The following is a 19693-nucleotide window of genomic DNA, read 5'->3' as shown; positions in this document are numbered from 1 at the left end:
GGCCTGTTCTTGGTATGTCTGTGTTCATCCTCCTTCCAGTCCCACACGTTTGTTTTCAGCCGTGTCTGGGACGAGCCCATGTGATCTTTTCTTGGCCTCTGCTGCCATGTTCCTGTTTGAAAGAATGCCAAGGAATCAGAGACCCTGCTGGGCACTATCCACTATTTCAGTTTGGCCCTTGCTAGTGGGTCGGAGGTAGCTTTTTGATACTATTTAGAATCCCCCCCAAAAGAAGCAGCTTTTGCCTTTTTCTGCATCCGAAACCCAGAGTTGTGCCTACCCAGCCTTCTGCTGGAGATGTGATTTATGTGTTTCCTGGAAATGTTTTGCAACAGGAAAAGGAGGCAGTGCTAGATAGGAAGTAGCCAGGTGGAAACTTATCAAAAGCAGGAGTAATTCAGACTCTTACTGGAGGAGGGAGGAGGTGCTTGAGCCCAGCAGGATGAGAGGCCATGCCTCTGCCCTGGCACTTGGGGTTCTGTTGTGAATGACCTTGGCCCCAACCTGTCACCTTTACTTGTGCTGCTTGGAAATGGGCAGAGAAAAGAGCAGCAGTCAGTTCACATGCCTGGAGCTGCTTTCTGAGACTCTGAGGCTGCCTCAGAAGCACTGATTGGGCAGAGGGGGTATGTGGTTTCTTTTCAAGGGCTGGAGAGATGGTACAGGGTTCAGCAGGACTGAATCCAACCCAGTTGCATTCTCCACATGGCCTATTGGTTCCCTGAGCTTTTCTGGGAGTGACTTCTCAGTCCAGAGCCAGGAGTAAGCCCTTATCATATCTGGGAATAGCCCAGAGAAGAAAAATTAGGAGTTGAAGCAATAGAACAGCAGGTAGGGTATTTGCTTTGCAAAGAGTTGTCCAGCTTTGATCCTCGGCATCTCATTTGGTCCCCTGAATGCTCCAGGAGTGATTTCTGAGTCCAGAGCCAGGAGTAACCATTGAGCATTGCCAGATGTGCCCCCAAAACAAAGAAACAAACTAAACAAATAATAATAGTGTGTGTGATTGTGGACTCTCTTCTGTGGACCAGAAATGTTGTTAAGCCCCAGATGACACTGTCATTACAGCTGCCCCAGAGTCTCTTGGGCCCCATAATATCGGGACCAGGCACAGCATGTGTTCAAGGTGCAGGTGTCTATGGGAAGCATAGAGGTGATGGGTAGGAGAGAATGGAACCCTGCTACACTGTCACTGGGGGGTGGAAAGTGGCATCACTGTTGTGCCTTAAATATTCAGTGATTTGGAAAGATAGTAGAAAAGGCAATATTTCTGACTTGCATGTAGTCAGGTTGCATGTAGTCAGGCCAGGCTTGATCCCCACCATTTTATATGGTCCCCAAGCACAGGACTAGGAGCAAACCCTAGGCACTGCTGAGTATAACTCCAAGCCCTAAAGCCAACAATAATGTCTGTGGAAACTCCACGTGATCCAGCAGTACCATCTCTAGACATTTATCCAGGGGTTAGGAAAATTCTTCATTCAAAAGTATATTTGACAGGTTGAAAAGACATTCAGGGGTCAGGAGCACATGCTTTTCTTTCTCTAGGATCAAACTCAAATCCCAGCATGACCAAGTTCTCTGGAGAGGCCTCAGGAACTGTAGGGCTCTAACATCTCAATCTACATGAATCCCCACTTGGACGTGGTTGGCCAAATGTCGCCAAAAGTGATGCCTAGGCCCCCTGAACACTGCTTGGGAGCTTCTTCCAGAGGGCATTTGTATCTCTATTTACAATTACTGAGGCCTGGAGCCAACCTAAATGTCTTGGGAAAGGTGAACTGGTCAGGAAAGTGTTTGTTTGTTTTTTTGTGTTGTTTTGTTTTTTGGGCCACACCCAGTGACAGTCAGGGGTTACTCCTGGCTATGCACTCAGAAATCACTCCTGGCTTGGGGGACTATATGAGATGTGGGAGATCAAACCGCAGTCTGTCCTAGGTTACTGCATGCAAGGCAAAAGCCTTACTGCTTGAACCATTGTTCCGTCCCTGTTTGTTTTAATGAGGCATTTATTTATTTAATAAAGGAATTGAGAGAGGTAAGTGTTTAGACTCGGTCATCTGCCACTGAAAAATCAGACCTTGCCACAAAGAGTAGTGAGTGCAGTTAGTGCAGAGAAGAGACCACTGTGACCATGACAGTTGGGAATGATTGTGCTGGGCAAGAACTGAGCTCTGAAAGGGAATAAAGTGATATGATGGCACCCCTTTATTCACAAAAGTGCAAACCACAGAGTCAAAAGGAAAGAGAGAAATATAAGCAAAACGCCTGCTCCAGAGATGGTGGGAGTGAGTGGGTGGGAGGGAAACTGGGAACACTGGTGGTGGGAAAAGTGCATTGGTGAAGGGTGGTGTACATTCTGTGACTGATACTCAATCATGAACAATTTTGTAACCATGTTACTTAAATAAAATAATTAAAAACTTAAAAGTAAAAAGAAACATTGGACCCATCTTCTGGCAGGACCTGAGTGACAAAGTACTCAAAGGAAGTGATGGTGTCAGTGGAAGAAGAAAGAATTGGCATACAGGTACCAGGTGGTATTGCTCCCATCAGAATTCCCATTCGGAAGCAAACAAACTGCCAAGGGAGAACACAGGGAACCCCTAGGCTGATTTTCAATGATAGGGGGTCCCCAGAAGAAAAGCAGGAATAAGCAGAAGGGTATGTTAGAAGGAAGAGGACGAGTCACAGAGCACAGAGTCCCAACTGTTCCTTGGTATCACTGTGCCACTGTAAGTCTCAAGTGCATCAAACAGGAGTATGAACAAGAGCTCACAGATGCACCACTGTGGTCCTCATCTTTACAGTCAGAATCTCTAACAATTGGAGCTAACTTAGCCTGGTGATGCCGAGATCAGCTTGTCTAGACAGGAAGAGGCTTTCAGGCTTAGATTATTTTCTTTTCCCTTTGGGCTATACCCAGCAATGCTTATTCCTGGCTCTGCATTCATGGCTGTGCTTGGGGGACCAATGGGATGCTGGAGATCAAACCCGGAGTAGCAGCACACCTAAGGCAAACACCTACCCACTGTGCTATCGCTCTGTTTCCTAGGCTTAGATTTTTGCTTATGACTCTCCGTTACCCCTTGTGGAATGAATGAGCAGGTGAATAAATGATTTTTCCTTGTGCATCTTCATTGGTGCTCCTAGTATTTATCTGGTTGAACACAGGGTCTCTCTTGCCCTTTTATTTATTTCTTCTTCCTTTTTAGGCCACATCTGGCAGTGCTCAGGGCTTACTCCTGGCTCTGTACTCACTAATTACTCTGGCAGGTTTGGGGGACCATATAAGTGCAGGAGAGAGAGAAAGGCCAGGAGAAAGAGGGCAGGAGAGAGAGGAGACAAAAACAGAGAGGCCAGGGGAGAGAGGAAAGAGAGAGGGCAGGAGAGAGATGAGAAATCGGTGGGGAGGGAGCCAGTAGCTGGGCACCTAGAGTCTGGCTTGTCCTCAGGATGCCCATCCCTGCTCGGGTCACACCCACAGTCACATCCCATCCAGACCTGCTCTTCAGTACATGCTGAGTCCTTCCTGCTGGGTAGGACTTGGCACAGCACCTGCACTGTGGAACAGTAGCATGACTTAGGGCACCACCAGGGCAGCAACACCAGGTCAAGCCCAGTGCATGGTCCCTCCTAGCCAGGGTGACCCTGGGGTATTCCCCAGCTCTGTGGGTACCTGGAGCCTCCATTCCCCACAGAACCTGTCTGCAGGCTTAGCCTTGTCAGACCAGGTTTCTAGTGGAAAACCTTCCACTGTAATGGCCCCAGTGTCAGTGTTTACACTCCCTATAGTCACACCTGGTGTGTCTAATTCCAAGAGCTGGAAGGGTGCTGCCATTACTGCTGCAGGGCTGGTGAGGGCTGCACGCTTTATTCCCAGGCCAGTGGGGGCTGGTGTAGGGATGGAATTCATACTTCCTACATGCAAGGCAGGTGCTGTACTGCCCAACCACACACCCATGCTCCTCTCCCCTCATTTGGGGGGGGGGGTTGGGCCACACCCAGCGGCACTTGGGGGTTACTTCTCATTCTGTGCTCAGAAACAACTCTTGGCAGGGTTGGGGGACCAGGGATGGAAGCCGGGTCAGCCACCCACAAGGCAAGCAACCTACCTGCCGTGCTATCACTCTGGGCCCCCACCCCCAAATTTTTTTTCTGACTGTGGGCTTTTTCCACTGAGTGACATCATGGACACCGAGCGCCATGACTGATGACTGGAAAGCAGGTCCCCTAGCAATCTGTTCCCACATCTGTTCAGCAGGACTCTGGAAGATGCTAGAACAGTCTGGAAGAGAGTGGCATACACTTCCTCAGTAGGTCTCCTGGGCAACAGTGCTGAGGACACAGGATCCTCCAGCGTTAGTTCCATGTGTGACCAGTTCTGTGTCTCTGCCTTCCTCGCCAACACCTGGTGCGGTGCAGTCCCTTCAAGGTGCCCCCATGGTCCTCTGTGATGACAGCTAATAGGGACCATGTCCTGAGCTCCTGAGCCAGGACCTCTGCTGCTCCCCAGCCCTAATCTTAGAAATGAAAATTACCAGTTACTGGGTTGAGAATTCAATTAGCAAATGCAACAGACAGACATGGTTGAACAATTCATCCTCAGGAAAACCCACAGTAATTGCGCGCCCATGAACATACAGATAGCCTTGGGGAGCCAGTCACTATGGGAGAAGGGCCCCATGATATGCTGGTGTCTCATAGACTAGACACTAGCGCTGATGTCAGGGGGCAGCATTTGGAGATGGGACACAGGAATCCAAGAGGGGTGGTGAGTGCAGAGGACAGGGAGGACCAGAGGGAGAACACAGCCACCAGGCTGCAGCATAGTTGGTGTCTGCAAACATCGGGATTGGTCTGGTCCCCTCTGCAGTGCCAGGTGTGACTCTAGAATAGTGATGCCTAACCTTTTTGAGCCCAAGTGCTCAAACTGCCTCACAATGCCCAGTCCTCCCAATGGCCAATCCGGCCATGTTGCCAGGTGTGCTGCAAAGCAGACACCAGCACACTTGCCTCCTGCTGCACCACATATCTTAATTGCGGACCCCTTCTTGCATGCCAGATGCAAGGCCTTCACAAGCTACCGCTGGCACGCGTGCCATAGGTTTGCTATCGAGGCTCTTACAGGGGTCCTCAAACTTTTTAAACAGGGGGCCAGTTCACTGTTCCTCAGACCATTGGAGGGTCTGACTATAGTAAAAACAAAACTTATGAACAGATTCTTATGCACACTACATATATCTTATTTTGCAATGAAGAAACAAAACAGATACAAATACAATATGTGGCCCACAGGCCATAGTTTGAGGACCACTGCTAGAATGTCCAGCTGGAAATAAGCCTTGAGTACTGCAAGATGTAGCATCTCCATTTATCTTATTTATGTATTTTATTTATTTATTTTTTGTTTTGTTTTATTATGTTTTTTTGGTTTGTTTTTTTTTTTGGGGCCACACCCGGCGGTGCTCAGGGGTTACTCCTGGCTGTCTGCTCAGAAATAGCTCCTGGCAGGCACGGGGGACCATATGGGACACCGGGATTCGAACCAACCACATTAGGTCCTGGATCGGCTGCTTGCAAGGCAAACACCGCTGTGCTATCTCTCCGGGCCCTATTATTTTGTTTTTTAGACCATACTCACAGGGGTTGCTCCTCGCTCTGTGCTCAGAAATTGCTCCTGGCAGACTTGGGGTACCATATGGAATGCTGGGAATCAAACCCTGATTATTCATATGCAAGGCAAACACTTTACCACTGTACTATTGCCCCCCCCCCCGCTTTTTTATTTAATGAATAGTTGTAGGAGCCAGATCTTAGTGCTGCCTTTTAAGAGCTGGTGAGTGGGGAATGAACCTAACTATGCAGCTGATTTCTTTGGGCATAGTCCGGCTGGTCCGGGTGAGGCCCTCTTGAAATCTCCCTCTGTGCTCTCTCTGTTCGTGGGGAAAGCAGGCTTTGCCCATTGGTGTGGACATATTACCTTCACTGCAGTGGAATCTCTGGGTCTGGGAGATGACATCAGGGCTGGAACTCAAGCTTTGCATGCAGGAATCCAGACTTTGTCCCCAGTATCCTGTGGCTCCCCTGAGCACTGTTGGGAGTTGCTCCTGAGCATACCCCTGGAGCCCAGCACTATTCAGTGCATCCCCTATACCCAGAAGTGAATGAATGCACCTTCTTAGTGATACCACCTATGAGACGAAGCAATTGCTATCTTAGTGCACAACCTGGTTTCTGATCCTGGATGCCTGAGGACTAGAAGGTGGGCAGGGATCCAAACCAAAGTCACCTTGTGCTGTCTCCCTGGTTTTCCCCAGTCACAGTGCTAACCTGTGTGCATGTTTGTGCCTTTTGTTTCTTTGTTTGGGAGCCACATCTGATGTTGCTCAGAGGTTATTTCTGGCTCTGTGATCAGAAATTACTTCTGGCTGGCTAGGGGACCATATGGGATGCTGGGGATCGAAGCCAGGTTGCTATGTGCAAGGAAAATCCTTATCCGCTGTGCTATTGTTTGGTTCTTCCATGGCTTTTAAGAGACTTAAAGAAGTCATTTTATGTTTTGGTTTGTTTTTGGGGGGTGTTGGGCCACATCCAGCAGTATTTAGAAGTTACTCCTGGCTCTGTGTTCAGAAATCACTGTTGCCAGGCTCAGTCTACCATATGGGATGACAGTGATTGAACCCAGGGCAGCCATACAAGGCAAACACTCTCCCCACAGTGCTATTGCTCCAGTCCCTTAAAAAGGCTTTTTTTTTTTAGTTTTTGGGTCACACCCAGCGGTGCTCAGGAGTTACTCCTGGCTCTGTACTCAGAAATCGCTCTTGGCAGGCAAAGGGAACCATATGGGATGCCGGGATTCGAGCCACCGTCTGTCCTGGAACGGCTGCATGCATGGCAAATGCTTTTCTGCTGTGCTATCTCTCTGGCCCCTTAAAGAGGCTTTTAAGAGGCTGAGGGTCCAACTTCTGCACTCCACATCTCCCTATCATGGCCACCCGAGCAGATCAAGGACAGACTCTCCATTAACAACGCTCAGCCTTTTTCCTCCCCAGGCCTGCTCACCCTCAACTTCCTTGCATTTTCCCCTCTATTGTTTGGCCAGTCTATCTCTTGTAGTTCTTAAGGCTTCCTCCTAGTTCTGTGCTCAGGGATCACTCATGGTGGAGCTTGGGGGATCCATGTGTAGTGCCAGGACCTGAACCAGACTTGGCCAAATGCAAGGCAATCACCTTCACCCCTGCTCTGCTCTCTGACCTCTTCCCTTCATTTCTTGTCCACTGCATTCAAGACCAAGGGCTAAGGACAGTGGGATGGATTGAGCTCTCTCTGTTATAGCCTCTCCTTCCCTGTAATTCTGGTTTCCTGTGGGGAAGAAGTCACATGAGGACTCTCCTCTCTATCTTCCAAGGTCTCCGATTTGTCTTCTCATGACCACTGTTGAAGACGCATCCCTCAGGGAGGCCTGGGAAAAAGATGCTTCTCTCAGAGGCCACGGTGGAGCCTAGGGTTTCCTCTGAGAATTCTGTATCCTGCCCTGTGCTCCAGTCTTAATGCCTATGGGCTTGCTGGAGGGAAGGAAGAAAGGCCAAGGCTCCACACCATTTAGGCCTCTGCCAGTTCCAAGAGTCTGTGGGGGTGTCTTTGGAAACAGCCAGTTTTCTATTCTGCTCTGCCTGCAGCAAACCCTCCCTTTTGCTTGAAACCTGGGTTTCTTCTGCTGCTCCGAAGCACGTTTATTCAGTAGGATACAATTCTCATCTTCTGGAACTGCTGCTGATCTGCGGCTGGAGCTCATGGATGTGAATCCACCCGCCACCCCTCACCCCACTGCCCTGCCTTTGTCTTGACTGATAGTCAAGATCTAATAAGGCAATTTGGCGCAAACCTTGCACGGTTTCAAACTTCCATGTGTTGTGTGTCTCTTAATGAGGCTGACAACTCTAGTTCTGCTTTGCTAAGTCAGCACCAGCATCCGGGAAACTTTATAGGGCTGGAATGAAGCTTTGTAGGAACCCCTCATTTGGCAAATAAGGAAACCGGGCTCAGAGAGGCTCACCAACATGCCTGGGATCCTATAGCTAAGATTGAAAAGCAACCTGACGATGTCACTGGGTATTGTAAGTATTTGAGTCATTGCTAAATTATAATGAGGTCAGGGGCCATGTAGTAGCACGTTAATGAGTTAAATACTGTCGGTCTGTTTATCCAGCACCAGAGCATTCAAATAGCATGACAGGCACCATAACTCTTTTACTGTCTCTGTGATGGAAGCCTCATGCTCAAAGACCAGGACATTGGAGTAACATGGGTCTGGAAGCAAATGCCCAACACAGGAAATAATCTACACACTGAAGGGGAGTGAAACAGGTTTCAATAATTCCAACACATAAAGCCTCTGGCTCCTAAGAAGCAGAAAGCTCAGTGGAGGGAAGCCGGAAATGCAAGAAAGCTTATTTCTGATATCCTGGATTTTTTTTTTTAATTTTTGGACTACATCCAGTAATGCTCAGGGGTTACTCCTGGCTATGTGCTCAGAAATTGCTCTTGGCTTGGGGGACCATATGGGAAGCTGGGGGATTGAACCGAGGTCTGTCCTGGGTCAGCCCTGTGCAAAACAAACGCCCTACTGCTGTACCATTTCTCGGCTCCTAATATCCTGAATTTTTATTAGGAAGAACCAGACCACACCCTGGGGTGGAGAGCGAGTAGTCTAAACACCAATCCAATGTGTTTCCAATCAATGGGTAGGTAACAAGATATATACTGAGTAGGGTGGCTCCCCGTTAATCCAACAGTCTCCATGCCTTAGTTCATGAGTTTTTATGAGGTCAGCTCATTTCCTTTGTGTGTGTATGTGTGTGTTTTGACACACATTATCATTATCTCATTCACCTCCTCAGTCCCACCTTCATGTTCTCACCTCAGTACTATGTTCATGCTGTCACTCAATTCCTCTGTACCACCTTTGTGTTAATCATGCCTGTGTTCAGAGCCACTTTTATGTTCTCACCTCCTCAGTACCACCTTTATTTATGCTCTCACTCACCTCCTCAGTGCCACCTTTCACTCACCTCAGTCCCACCTTCATGTTCTCCACAGATCACACTAATGCACTCAGGCCAGGTCAGGCCAAGACCCTGCCATTTACCATCTCTAGGATACAGGCTTTGGGGGACATTGTGGGCTTTGTTCAAGGCTCAGCCTGGAATGGGCAGTAAGGAGACATAGTGAACAAATCTATGATAACCAGCTAAGAATATTGGCTTTTGTTTAAAATGTAAACATTGCGGTTGGAGAGCTAGTACAGTGGGTAAGTACTCATTTACTTATCTTGCATGTGACTGATGGGGTTCTATCTTCAGCATCCCATATGTCCCCCACCCCAGCACTGCCAGGAGTGATTCCTGAGTACACAGGAGTCATCCCTGAGCGTCACTGAGCATGACCCATAACCACCCCCAAAATAAAAATAATTAAAACAGGAGCATTGGGGACTGGAGATATACTATAGCAAATAAGATACTTGCCTTGCACATGGCCAATTCAGGTTCAATTCCTGCTACCCAGTATGGTTTTCAGCACTGCCAGTAGTGATTTTTTATTACAGAGCCAGGAGTAAGCCCTGAGTATTGTCAAGTGTGCCCCACCAAATGTGAGCACTTTAAAAATTCTAAAGAGGGATCCAATCCTAGAGGAAGTAGAGAGGCCTTTGGAGGTCTTTGAGCATCAAGTTAGAATGTGAAGTCAGATCCCAGACAGCTGCCATGGGAACTTTGACCAAGCCAGCCAGGCAGGAGATGCTGGCCTTGAGGTAAGGTTGGGATAAGCAATGGGGCACTTTCATTCCTCTCCTGCCAGAGGAGCTGCTGGATTTCAGGAAATTGGCCTATGACATTGGTGACATTGGGCACAAGATTGATTTTTTTTTTTTTTTTTTGGTTTTTGGGTCACACCCAGCAGCGCTCAGGGACTACTCCTGGCTCTATGCTCAGGCTCCTGGCAGGCTCAGGGGACCATATGGGATGCTGGGATTCAAACCACAGTCCTTGTGTATGCAAGGCAAACGCCTTACCTCCATGCTATCTCTTCGACCCCAAGATTGAGTTTTACTTCATTTCTTACTTCTCATTTTTGTCTTCCTATCCCATTCCTTCCAAAATTTAAAATTCTAATAGAAGAAATTAAATATTTGGGACTAGAGAGATAATACAGCGGGTAGGGCACTCACCCAGCACGTGGCTTGATTCCCAGCATCCCATAAAGTCTTGAGCACTGCCAGGAGTATTCCTGAGTACAGTCAGGAGTAATCAATGAGCACCGCCAGTGTGGTCTCTAAACCAAATAATAAAAAAATTAAAATATAAATTAGAAATTAAGGGGCCAGAGTAATAGCACAGTGGGTAAGGCATTTGCCTTGCATGCATCTGACATGGTTTTGATCCCCAGCATCCTATCTGGTCCCCTGAGCACTGCCAAGAATAATTCCTGAGTGCAGAGCCAGGAGTAATCCCTGAGCACTGCCACTGGGTGTGGTGCGCGCGCGCACACTCACACACACACACACACACACACACACACACACACACACACACACACACAGTAAAAAAAGAAATTCAATACTAAACAGTAAATTCTCTTGGGATTAGGTAAGATGGAGTTGGGGTTGGGAGTGCTAACCATGATAATATCTGGAATTCTTTTCCCCCTTTCCTAACCAGCATCCACCCCAGAGGGGATTTTCCTCTGCCCCTCCCATTCCTACTGCTGAGAAGACACGACTTACTTCTCAGGGATCTGAGTCAGTGGTGGTTCTAACACCGTATCGGTGAATTACTTCAGCATGAAAGCATTTATTTGGGATGCTAAGGCTGTCAGCTTCAGGCTTCTCAAAATTAATTTAGACTATCATGGCTGTTTGCTTTAGATGGGAATCTAATTGAGAAATTATAGCTGGTGGATCGGGGGAGCCGGCCAGTGGCATGAGTTCCACTCCGGGTTCCACCCCTTGGGCAGGCACGTGAGAGGGAGATGCAGACAGGGGGAAAGGGGGGTGCTGTCTGCAGCTTCTGCTCTGTCTTCCCTGGGTCCACACTGTATTCGAGGAGGAGGTAGGAGGGTACCACCTCTTCAGGGTATCACAGGATAATGCACGCCCCCATTTTCTTTGTGGCATCATGAGCCACGATTGATGCTAGAGATTCCTGCACACATTGTTCATCACCACACCCCACACCCCCATCAGAGTGCCCCCCTTTTCCCTCCTGAGTCATCTCATATTACTTTAGTAGAGGCCAATGCCTTTGCTGCTCCTGTTCTGAGGAGCTCACAGTAAAACAGTTAATAGCATAGAGGGCTGTGGCCAGAGAAATGGTACCAGTATTGTGAGTCAGGGGCTTGCCATCCACCCAGGTTTGATCCTCAGCAGTACATATAATCCCACAAGCCTGGCAGAGGTGATCTCTGAGTGCAGAGCCAGGAGAAAATCCTGAGCATGTCCTGGTGTGCCTCACCCACCCACCAAAACCTAAATCACAACAAAATAACAGGCTGCAATTCTCTTTCTTAATCCAGCTGTAGATGTGGAGCTGACCATTGGTGTTGTCCATGCCAGCAAGGCCAGATTAACTGCCTTGGAGGGGACCTGACCTTGGAAATAATCCTTCCTTCTCTGATGCTCCTTTCCTACTTCCCCCACCGGGGGTCAAAGAAGGGTTGGCAGCTGCATCCACTGGTCCACTGGTGCTCATGGACTACTGGAAATACTGGGTGGGGGGTGCCATGTATGATTCCACGCATTGAACTGGGGTTGGCTGCATGCAAAGCAAGCACCCCACCTGCTTTTTTTTATCTCTGCCCACTGTATCCCCTGCCACTGTTGGGCAGGGAGGGGCACACCAAATGGTGCTCAGGGGTAACCCCTGGCTCTGCACTCAGGAATTAGCTCTGGCGGGCTTGGGGGACCATATGGGATGCCAAAGATTGAACCCGAGTCGGGAGATGCAAGACAAGTGTCCCACCATTTTGTATATATAATTTATTTAAGCACCATGGTTACAAAAATGTTCGTAGTTGGGTTTCAGTCATCGAATGTACACTACCCCTTTACCAGTGCAACTTTCCCGCCACCAATGCTCTTCATTTCCCTCTTCCCCTATCCCTGCCTGCCTTCCAGACAGGCATTCTATTTCTCTTTCTCACTATCATTGTCATGGTAGCTATCAGTACAGTTATTTCTCTAAATATATTCACCACTCTGTGGTAAGCTTTATATCATGGGATGATCTTCCCAACCCTCATCTCTATTGTCTCTGGGTATTAGTACCATACTGCCTTTTGTTTTGCTTTTAGTATCACAAATGAGTGAGATCATTCTATATCTCTCTCTCTCTCTGATTCATTTTACTCAGCATAATAGTTTTCATGTCCATCCATGTATAGTAATATTTCATAACTTCATTTTTCCTGATGGCTGCATAGTATTTCATTGTGTAGATGTACCACAGTTTCTTTAACCACTCATTTGTTGATGGGCACCTGGGTTGTTTGTAGATTCTGGTTATTGTAAATAGAGCTGCAATTAACATAGGGCTGAAGAGGGCATTTTTGTATTGTTTTTGTGTTCCTAGGGCATATCCCTAGAATCTGCCAGCATTCTTAATAGCTTTCTAGTTCATACAGATTGAATTTGTAGACACAGATAGATGGGAAATCATCTTTCTCCTGAGTTTTGTTTTCTTGAATTCAGCTTGTTTAAAGGTCATCTTGCCCCAGCGCTTTCCTCTGTATTGGTAGGTCCGGAATCATCTAAATCGTGACTAACACCTCTCATTATACTCCATTAAACCTATGACTTAAAGGATTGCTTTACAGGATCAAAAGTCTATAGGGTGACAGGCACTGGGCTTGGGTATGAAATCCAGTAATAAATCAGACACAGTCCACCTTATCAAATGCTAACACCCAGGATTGGACAGTTTCTTGCTCACTCTAAGCCACCTGAGAGGTAGTTAAGGCTGGGATGTGGCTCAGTAGTAGGGCACTTGCCTTGAATGTGTGAAGCCCTGGGTTTGATCTCCAGCACAGCAGCAACAAAGATTTTGTTTATTAACTTTTCTCATTTTACGAATGAGGAAATGAAGACTCTTGAAGGTAGTTCATTCTGTAGAAAATATTTTGATTTGTTCATGACATTTAATATATCTGCCAGGAGTTACTGTGCTGTGAAGAAATAACAAAGGACATTTGGCTAAAGGAGATTTGTATCCATCCAATTTGTATCCATTCCTAGATTATCTTTTCTTGGATTGTTCTGTTTCTTTCCAATAGGATTCTGATGATATATATACATACATATTTATATCTGATAAATGTTTTGATATTTGTAACTATTTAATCATTGGCATTCCAACTTTTTGGCCACTCAAAACTCCCGATATTGGCAATTTCTTTTCGGTTGTTGAGTAATATGGTCATTCGTTATCTTTTTGGAAATTAAAGAATCATGCTTTAAAAAGTTATTCATAGTTTAATTTTAGTCATATACTAACTTAGCACCAATATCATTAACAGTGGTATCATATCAGTGCCAACTCCATCACCAGTGTTTCCATACTCCGTCATCCCCCCATCTGTCCCCTGCCTGCCACCTTGGCACATACCTTACAAAATTTCATGATTGCAGCTAAAGCTTATGTTTTCAGTGTTGTTGAGTCTGTGCATTGGGTATATAGCTGTACCACTCCCCCACATCACCAGTATTACTGAAGTCCCGACCCCTGTTTACCCTTTACTTCCCTTTCTCATCTTCTTCCTTTCTTTTTTTTTTTTTTCATTTTCTTCCTTTCTGCTTCGATTTCTCACCTTCTAAAGTCTGGGGTCAAGGGTGATTTAGTAAAAAGCTACATTTACTCATCCAGTTATTCTATTTATCATGGATAAGTGGTTTTATCTTGTGCTTGTCTTTCTTCTTCTGATTACTTTACTCAACATGGTATCTCCAGTTCCAACTAGGTTGCAGCAAATTGCATGATTTTATCATTCCTTGTTATGCACCGTATTCTTTGGTAGATAGATAGATAGATAGATAGATAGACAGAAGGATGGATATATAGATTGATTAGATAGAGATAGATAGATAGTAATTTATTATCTTACAGAAATTCTAACATCTCTACTGTTTATTATTAGTCTCAGTTAACACTTTCTGCGAAGGTTGGAAAACACTGTCCATGCAACTTTATGGTGGGATCCATGAACTTTCCTGGGGCAAAATTGACTATGGAAAAAGAGTAAAAGGGACTGATTTTCCTATGTTTACAGAAGGAGATAAAAAGTGAAAAGTGCACCTACTGGGTGCAGAAGAAGAATTGTTGATGGATGAAGTTAACCTTTAATGTGGGAACTTCTGATGCTTCAAATTCAGTGGTTATGGGGCTGAGACCAGCTGCCCCTGCAGAGTGCAGGATGACGAGGTACTCTGTACTCAGACCGAGGAGCCCCCAGAATTCTGGAGAAACATATCTGGGGCCAGTGGCTTTGGCACTGGCCAAGTAGAGGTTGTTTCAATCAGAGCTGTGGGGTGCAGAGGGCTGTGTTGCTCCAAAACAAGTAGGAAAAGGATGGAAGGAGAGGGCTGGGCTCAATGGGGCCGCCACAGCTGCTGCAGCTGCATTCACTGGTCCCCTTACCTTACTGTGGCCTCTTCACCATACTGTCCTGCATTCAGCGCCCTCCTAGCTAGGTGGATCAAGTCCTATGGACCCAGGCCTTCCCTTCCCGGTGTTCTAGTGCTTCTCCTTCCCCCAGCAGTCTCCTCATATGACCATCAATGTGTGAATTGGGATGGTTCTGGCAAAAATCACTACATTTTCCTACTACAAGGGGATGCATCTTACATGGAAAAGACAGGCAGTGTTTGCCTCTAGGAAACCCAGAGGTGTCTGTCTGAGGCCAGGGTGTGTGTCTTTGTGAGTCTGTTTGTCTAAGTATGTGTATACATCAGTATAACTATATCTATATGTCTGTCTTGTATCTGCATATTTTGTATATATTTGTACTTGTGTTATGTCTATTTTTTTCATTGTTATTGGTTTTGTTTTTTTTTTTTTTGGTTTTTGGGTCACACCTGGCAGTGCTCAGGGGTTATTCCTGGCTCCAGGCTCAGAAATTGCTCCTGGCAGGCACAGGGGACCATATGGGGTGCCGGGATTCGAACCGATGACCTCCTGCATGAAAGGCAAACGCCTTACCTCCATGCTATCTCTCCGGCCCCTGTTATTGGTTTTTTATTGTTGTTGGTCTGGGGCCCACATCTGGATGTGCTCAGGACTGACACCTGGCTCTGTGTTCAGGGATCACTCCTGACGGGGCTCAGAAAACCTTATGGGATGCTGGGGACCAAATGCAGTTAGCTCCATGTAAGTAAAGCAAGTACCCTGCCCACTGTACTGTCATTTTGGCCCCATTGTTGGGTTCTTCAGCTCATGCCAGAAATTGAACCCAGGACCTCATACCTGCCAGTGTTCTACCCCTAAACTATATACTTGTACGTTGTACCTGTGTTATATGTTCATCTATGTGTCTCTATGTTGTGTATCTGTAGATGTGTTTCTGTGGGTACCTCATTTTATGTGTGTATATGTGTGATTATCTTTATATGTATATGTATGCTACTTGTATGAAAAGCAAACTTGGGGGCCAGAGCAGTAGTCCAGAGGGTTAAGGTGTTGATCTTGCACACTGCCGACCTGGGCTCAATCAATCAATCAATCAATCCCTGGCACCATATATAGTCCCCCAATCCCTGCCACGAGTGATTCCTGAGTTCAGAGCCAGGAATCAGCTCTGGAGTCTGCTGGCTGTGGGCCTATAACACAGGCAGGAGTCATAGTACAGCCTAACATTAACGTAGCTGACCCAGGTTTGCTCTGCAGCAATCCATGATTCCCCATGCACCGCCAGGAGTGATTCCTGAATGTAGAGCAAGGAGTTACTCCTGAGCACCATCGGGTGTGCCCCTTCCAATGCAAACAGACATAAAAATAGGTGTGGGTCAATAAGCCATAAAAGCAAACTCCTGTGTCCTGAAGTCCTCTCCTTGGAGTCAAGCCTCCCCACGGTAACCAGATTCTTCTATCTTTTCCTCCCAAGGTGTGAATGAATCCTGAGCAGATCCTGCGAAAGGGGACCCACATCCAGGCCACCTGCATGGCCCCACACAGCTGACCTGAACCAGGACAGGCCTTGTCGGATAGGCCATTCCTACCTGGGCTGAGCCTTCCAAGAGGTGCCCTTGCTCTTCCCAAGGCTGTTCCCGTTGCACCTCACTCACTGCCCATCTCCTGCAGAGGACCCATGGGCCGGTGTGCCAGCAGGAACCCAATGCCAGGTAGATCCTATGACAGCCAGGGCAGCCCCAGGCCGAGGAGCCTCACTGGGCCGGGCGCTCGGTGGCGAGTGATCTGGTGATGCCGGGGCGCGCGAGTGAGCACCATGCCCATCACGCAGGACAACGCGGCGCGCCACCTGCCCCTGCTGTGCCAGTGGCTGCAGGGCAGCCTGCGGGCGGGCGGGGCGGGCCCCGAGCAGCGGCTGTGCCAGGCGGCCATCCGCAAACTGCAGGAGTACATCCAGCTCAACTTCGCCGTGGATGAGTGCGCGCCTCCCCCCGAGGCCGGGCCCCCCGACATGGAGATCTGCACCGTGTACCTCGCCAAGGAGCTGGGCGACGCCGAGACGGTGGGCCTGAGCTTTGGGAATATCCCCGTCTTCGGGGACTACGGAGACAGGCGCAGGGGGGGCAAGAAGAGGAAGCCGCACCAGGGGCCCCTGCTGGACGTGGGCTGCATCTGGGTGACCGAGCTGAGGAAGAACAGCCCCGCCGGGAAGAGTGGGAAGGTCCGGCTTCGGGATGAGATCCTCTCCCTGAACGGGCAGCTGATGGTGGGCGTGGACGTCAGCGGGGCCAGGTGAGTGGGGGGCTCCGGCTGGCAATCTTGGGGGCCTCAATTTGCTGCTGCTGTTGCTGTTGCAGTGGGGGGGGGGACAAAAAAAAAGGACTTGGCATGTGTGGGCATGCGTGTGTGGTGAAGGACATGAGGTTTTCGGGGTGGGGGTGCCTCTGGATGGGTTCATCTGTCCAAGTGCATGGTCAGAGGGCTCGTCTGCTATTTCTAGAAACTAGCTAGCCCTAAGCCCTGGGATCTTCCAGGCTCCAAATGTCAGAGCGTTGTGTCTGCAGAACAGAAAAAAACTAGGGTCAGTGCACAAGCTTTCTGGAAGATTTTGGTGGTAGAGGAGGGGTTTCCAACCATACTTTGATTTTGAGTGAATCAGACTTCCCCAAGACCTTTACTGTGTCCTGCAGGCCACTGAGGTCCCCGGTGGAAGGGGAAAGTCTCTCTAATACACACACACACACACACACACAGACACACACACACACACACACACATGCTTTAAAAGGCATGAAATAGGAGCTGGAGTGACAGCACGCGGGGAGGGTGTTTGATTTGCATGCAGCCTACTAATATTTGGTCCCTGGCACCCCGTATGGCCCCAAGTCCTGCCAGGAGTGATCTCTGAATCTAGAGCCAAGAGCAAGCCCTGAGCACCCCAGAGAGCAGAGCTCTCTCTCTCTCTCTCTCTCTCTCTCTCTCTCTCTCTCTCTCTCTCTCTCTCTCTCTCTCTCTCTCTCTCTCTCTCAAAAAAAAAAAAAAAAAAAAAAAAAAAAGAACCCAGTTGTCATACAGCTAACTCAGGCTCATCCCCAGCATCCCAGATGGTCCCCTGAGTACCACCAGGAGTCATCCCTGAGCACAGACCAATCATCTCTGAGATTGTCAGGTGTGGGCTCCAAACCAAAATCCATCTATCACAGGGCTGAGTGGGAGCTGGCATCTATAGTGATCCCCATGTTCCTCTCTGCACACACCCCTTAGGATCATAAAAGCCACAGCTAATAAGAACACTTTTCATGGCCAGCACCCCAACACCAATTTGTTGCCTTTGCTGCTGCCTTGCATCCTAATCTGAGCCACTCTTTGGAGGCACTGCTCCTTCTCTTTAAGCTGGGTTTGAAGTCAGAACTTCTTTAGAAGAGCGTGAGGGTTCAAATCTGCCTCTCTCCCGCTCCCCTCTTCACATGAAGGAGCCCTGATCTCCTGTACCTCAGAACAGGACCTTAGGTGGACATGGTCAAGGCAGATGCAATGTGTTAGGCTAAGCGGGTCCTTTGGTGGTCCAGTGTTCTGGTGATCCGGGTGACCAGGCTCCATATAGAAAGGGAAAGTGTAAGCTGAGAGAGAACTCTGAGTTTGATCCCCAGCAAGCCTATGTTCTGGTGCACCACAGGAGCAACCCTGAGCACAGAGCCAGGAGTAGCCCCAGCATGGCCAAGCATCACCCTACAAGCAAAATAAGGGCACCTGTGGACACAGACACATGTCCAGAGAGAAGGAAGATTGAGGCTGTGCTGTCTTGCTTTTCTGGTATGGCTTTTCTGGTTATCTCAGGGAGAGCACATCTCTGACAACGCCTGGATCCAGGGCCTTTCGTCTCCGGGATGCTGAGTCCAACTCTGTAGTATCAGCCACACCATTTGTTGAGCTGTATTACGGCCTCCCTAGGAGGTGACACACAGAGACAGTCCAACTCTGTTTGCTGTGGCCAGTCCTCTCTCACAGTCTTTTCTCTGAGGACACTCTAGAAGCTTCTGGGAAAAGTCATGGGCGTGTTTCTGTGGGAGGAGCAGGTGTAAGAGGTTGATGAGAAGGTCACGGTTTGCTTGTTTCAAAAATTAGCTTCCAGAGGTCAGAGTGATAGCACATGGCTGACCTGGATTTAATCCCCAGCCAGATGGTCCCTGAGCCTATGAGGAGTGACTCCTGAGCATCACCAGGTGTGGCTATGAGACAAAAAAAAATATACAATGGAACAAAATGAATTTAGAGTTCATTTAGAAAGTATATCCCTGAGTTGGAGAGATAGCACACTGGTAGGGCCTTTGCCTTGTACACAGCTGATTCAGGACAAACGGTGGTTCAATTCCTGGCATACCAGGAGAGTTTTCTGAGCGCAGAGCCTGAGCATGGTCAGGTTTGACCCAAAAAAAAAAAAAAAAAAAAAAGTTTGTCCCTGTGGAAGGACAAAGACATTTTCAGCTCAAACTGAACTCATTTCTGCAGCCCAGAACCAGCCCTGCAGCCTAGCTGTTCCTAGAATATAGCCGCGCCCTCTTCTTCTTCCACCTCTGCCTGCAGTTTGCATCTAGTCTCTGAGCTGGGAGATCATGTTATTTTGTGTGGATCCAGTATCATCTTCAAGTGAGCTCCAGAGAACATTCTGGATAGGGGAAGGAAGTTGGTTATGCCTGACGTCACCTCCATACCCCATCTTGCAAACATAGAAGGCATTTGCTTTCCAGATCTGCTATATTTACCCAAAGGAAAATGGTATTTTCTGGAACATTCTATTTACTTCTGTGTTATGAAGAGAATACTGGGAAGTTTATTTGTTGTCGGTTTTTTTTTTTAAATATATTAATTCCCACAAGAAATGCTTTGTAACCCCAGACCCTCCCTTCCTCAGTTTGCTTTCTATAAGTAAACTAGATCTGTTCCCTGAGGACAGATTGTTCCAAAATGGTAACAAAATGTGGAATTCATTAAAAACACAACCCACACACCAAAAC

The 19693-nt window shown here is 47.8% G+C and overlaps 1 protein-coding gene across 1 annotated transcript in view; it reads left to right on the top strand.

Moving 5' to 3' along the window:
• Positions 1-19693, top strand: part of PDZD2 (PDZ domain containing 2) — a 410667-nt gene that overhangs the window by 133611 nt on the left and 257363 nt on the right. Inside the window, 1 exon segment of the mRNA XM_049769043.1 lies at positions 16153-16970. Coding sequence (XP_049625000.1) covers positions 16495-16970 — 476 coding nt within the window. The 5' untranslated portion in view covers positions 16153-16494.

The sequence above is a fragment of the Suncus etruscus genome, chromosome 2 (assembly GCF_024139225.1).
Source record: "Suncus etruscus isolate mSunEtr1 chromosome 2, mSunEtr1.pri.cur, whole genome shotgun sequence".
In the NCBI taxonomy this organism is placed as follows: domain Eukaryota; kingdom Metazoa; phylum Chordata; class Mammalia; order Eulipotyphla; family Soricidae; genus Suncus; species Suncus etruscus.
The sequence above is the reverse complement of the archived record's forward strand: the minus strand, read 5'-3'. Positions and strand labels throughout refer to the sequence as shown.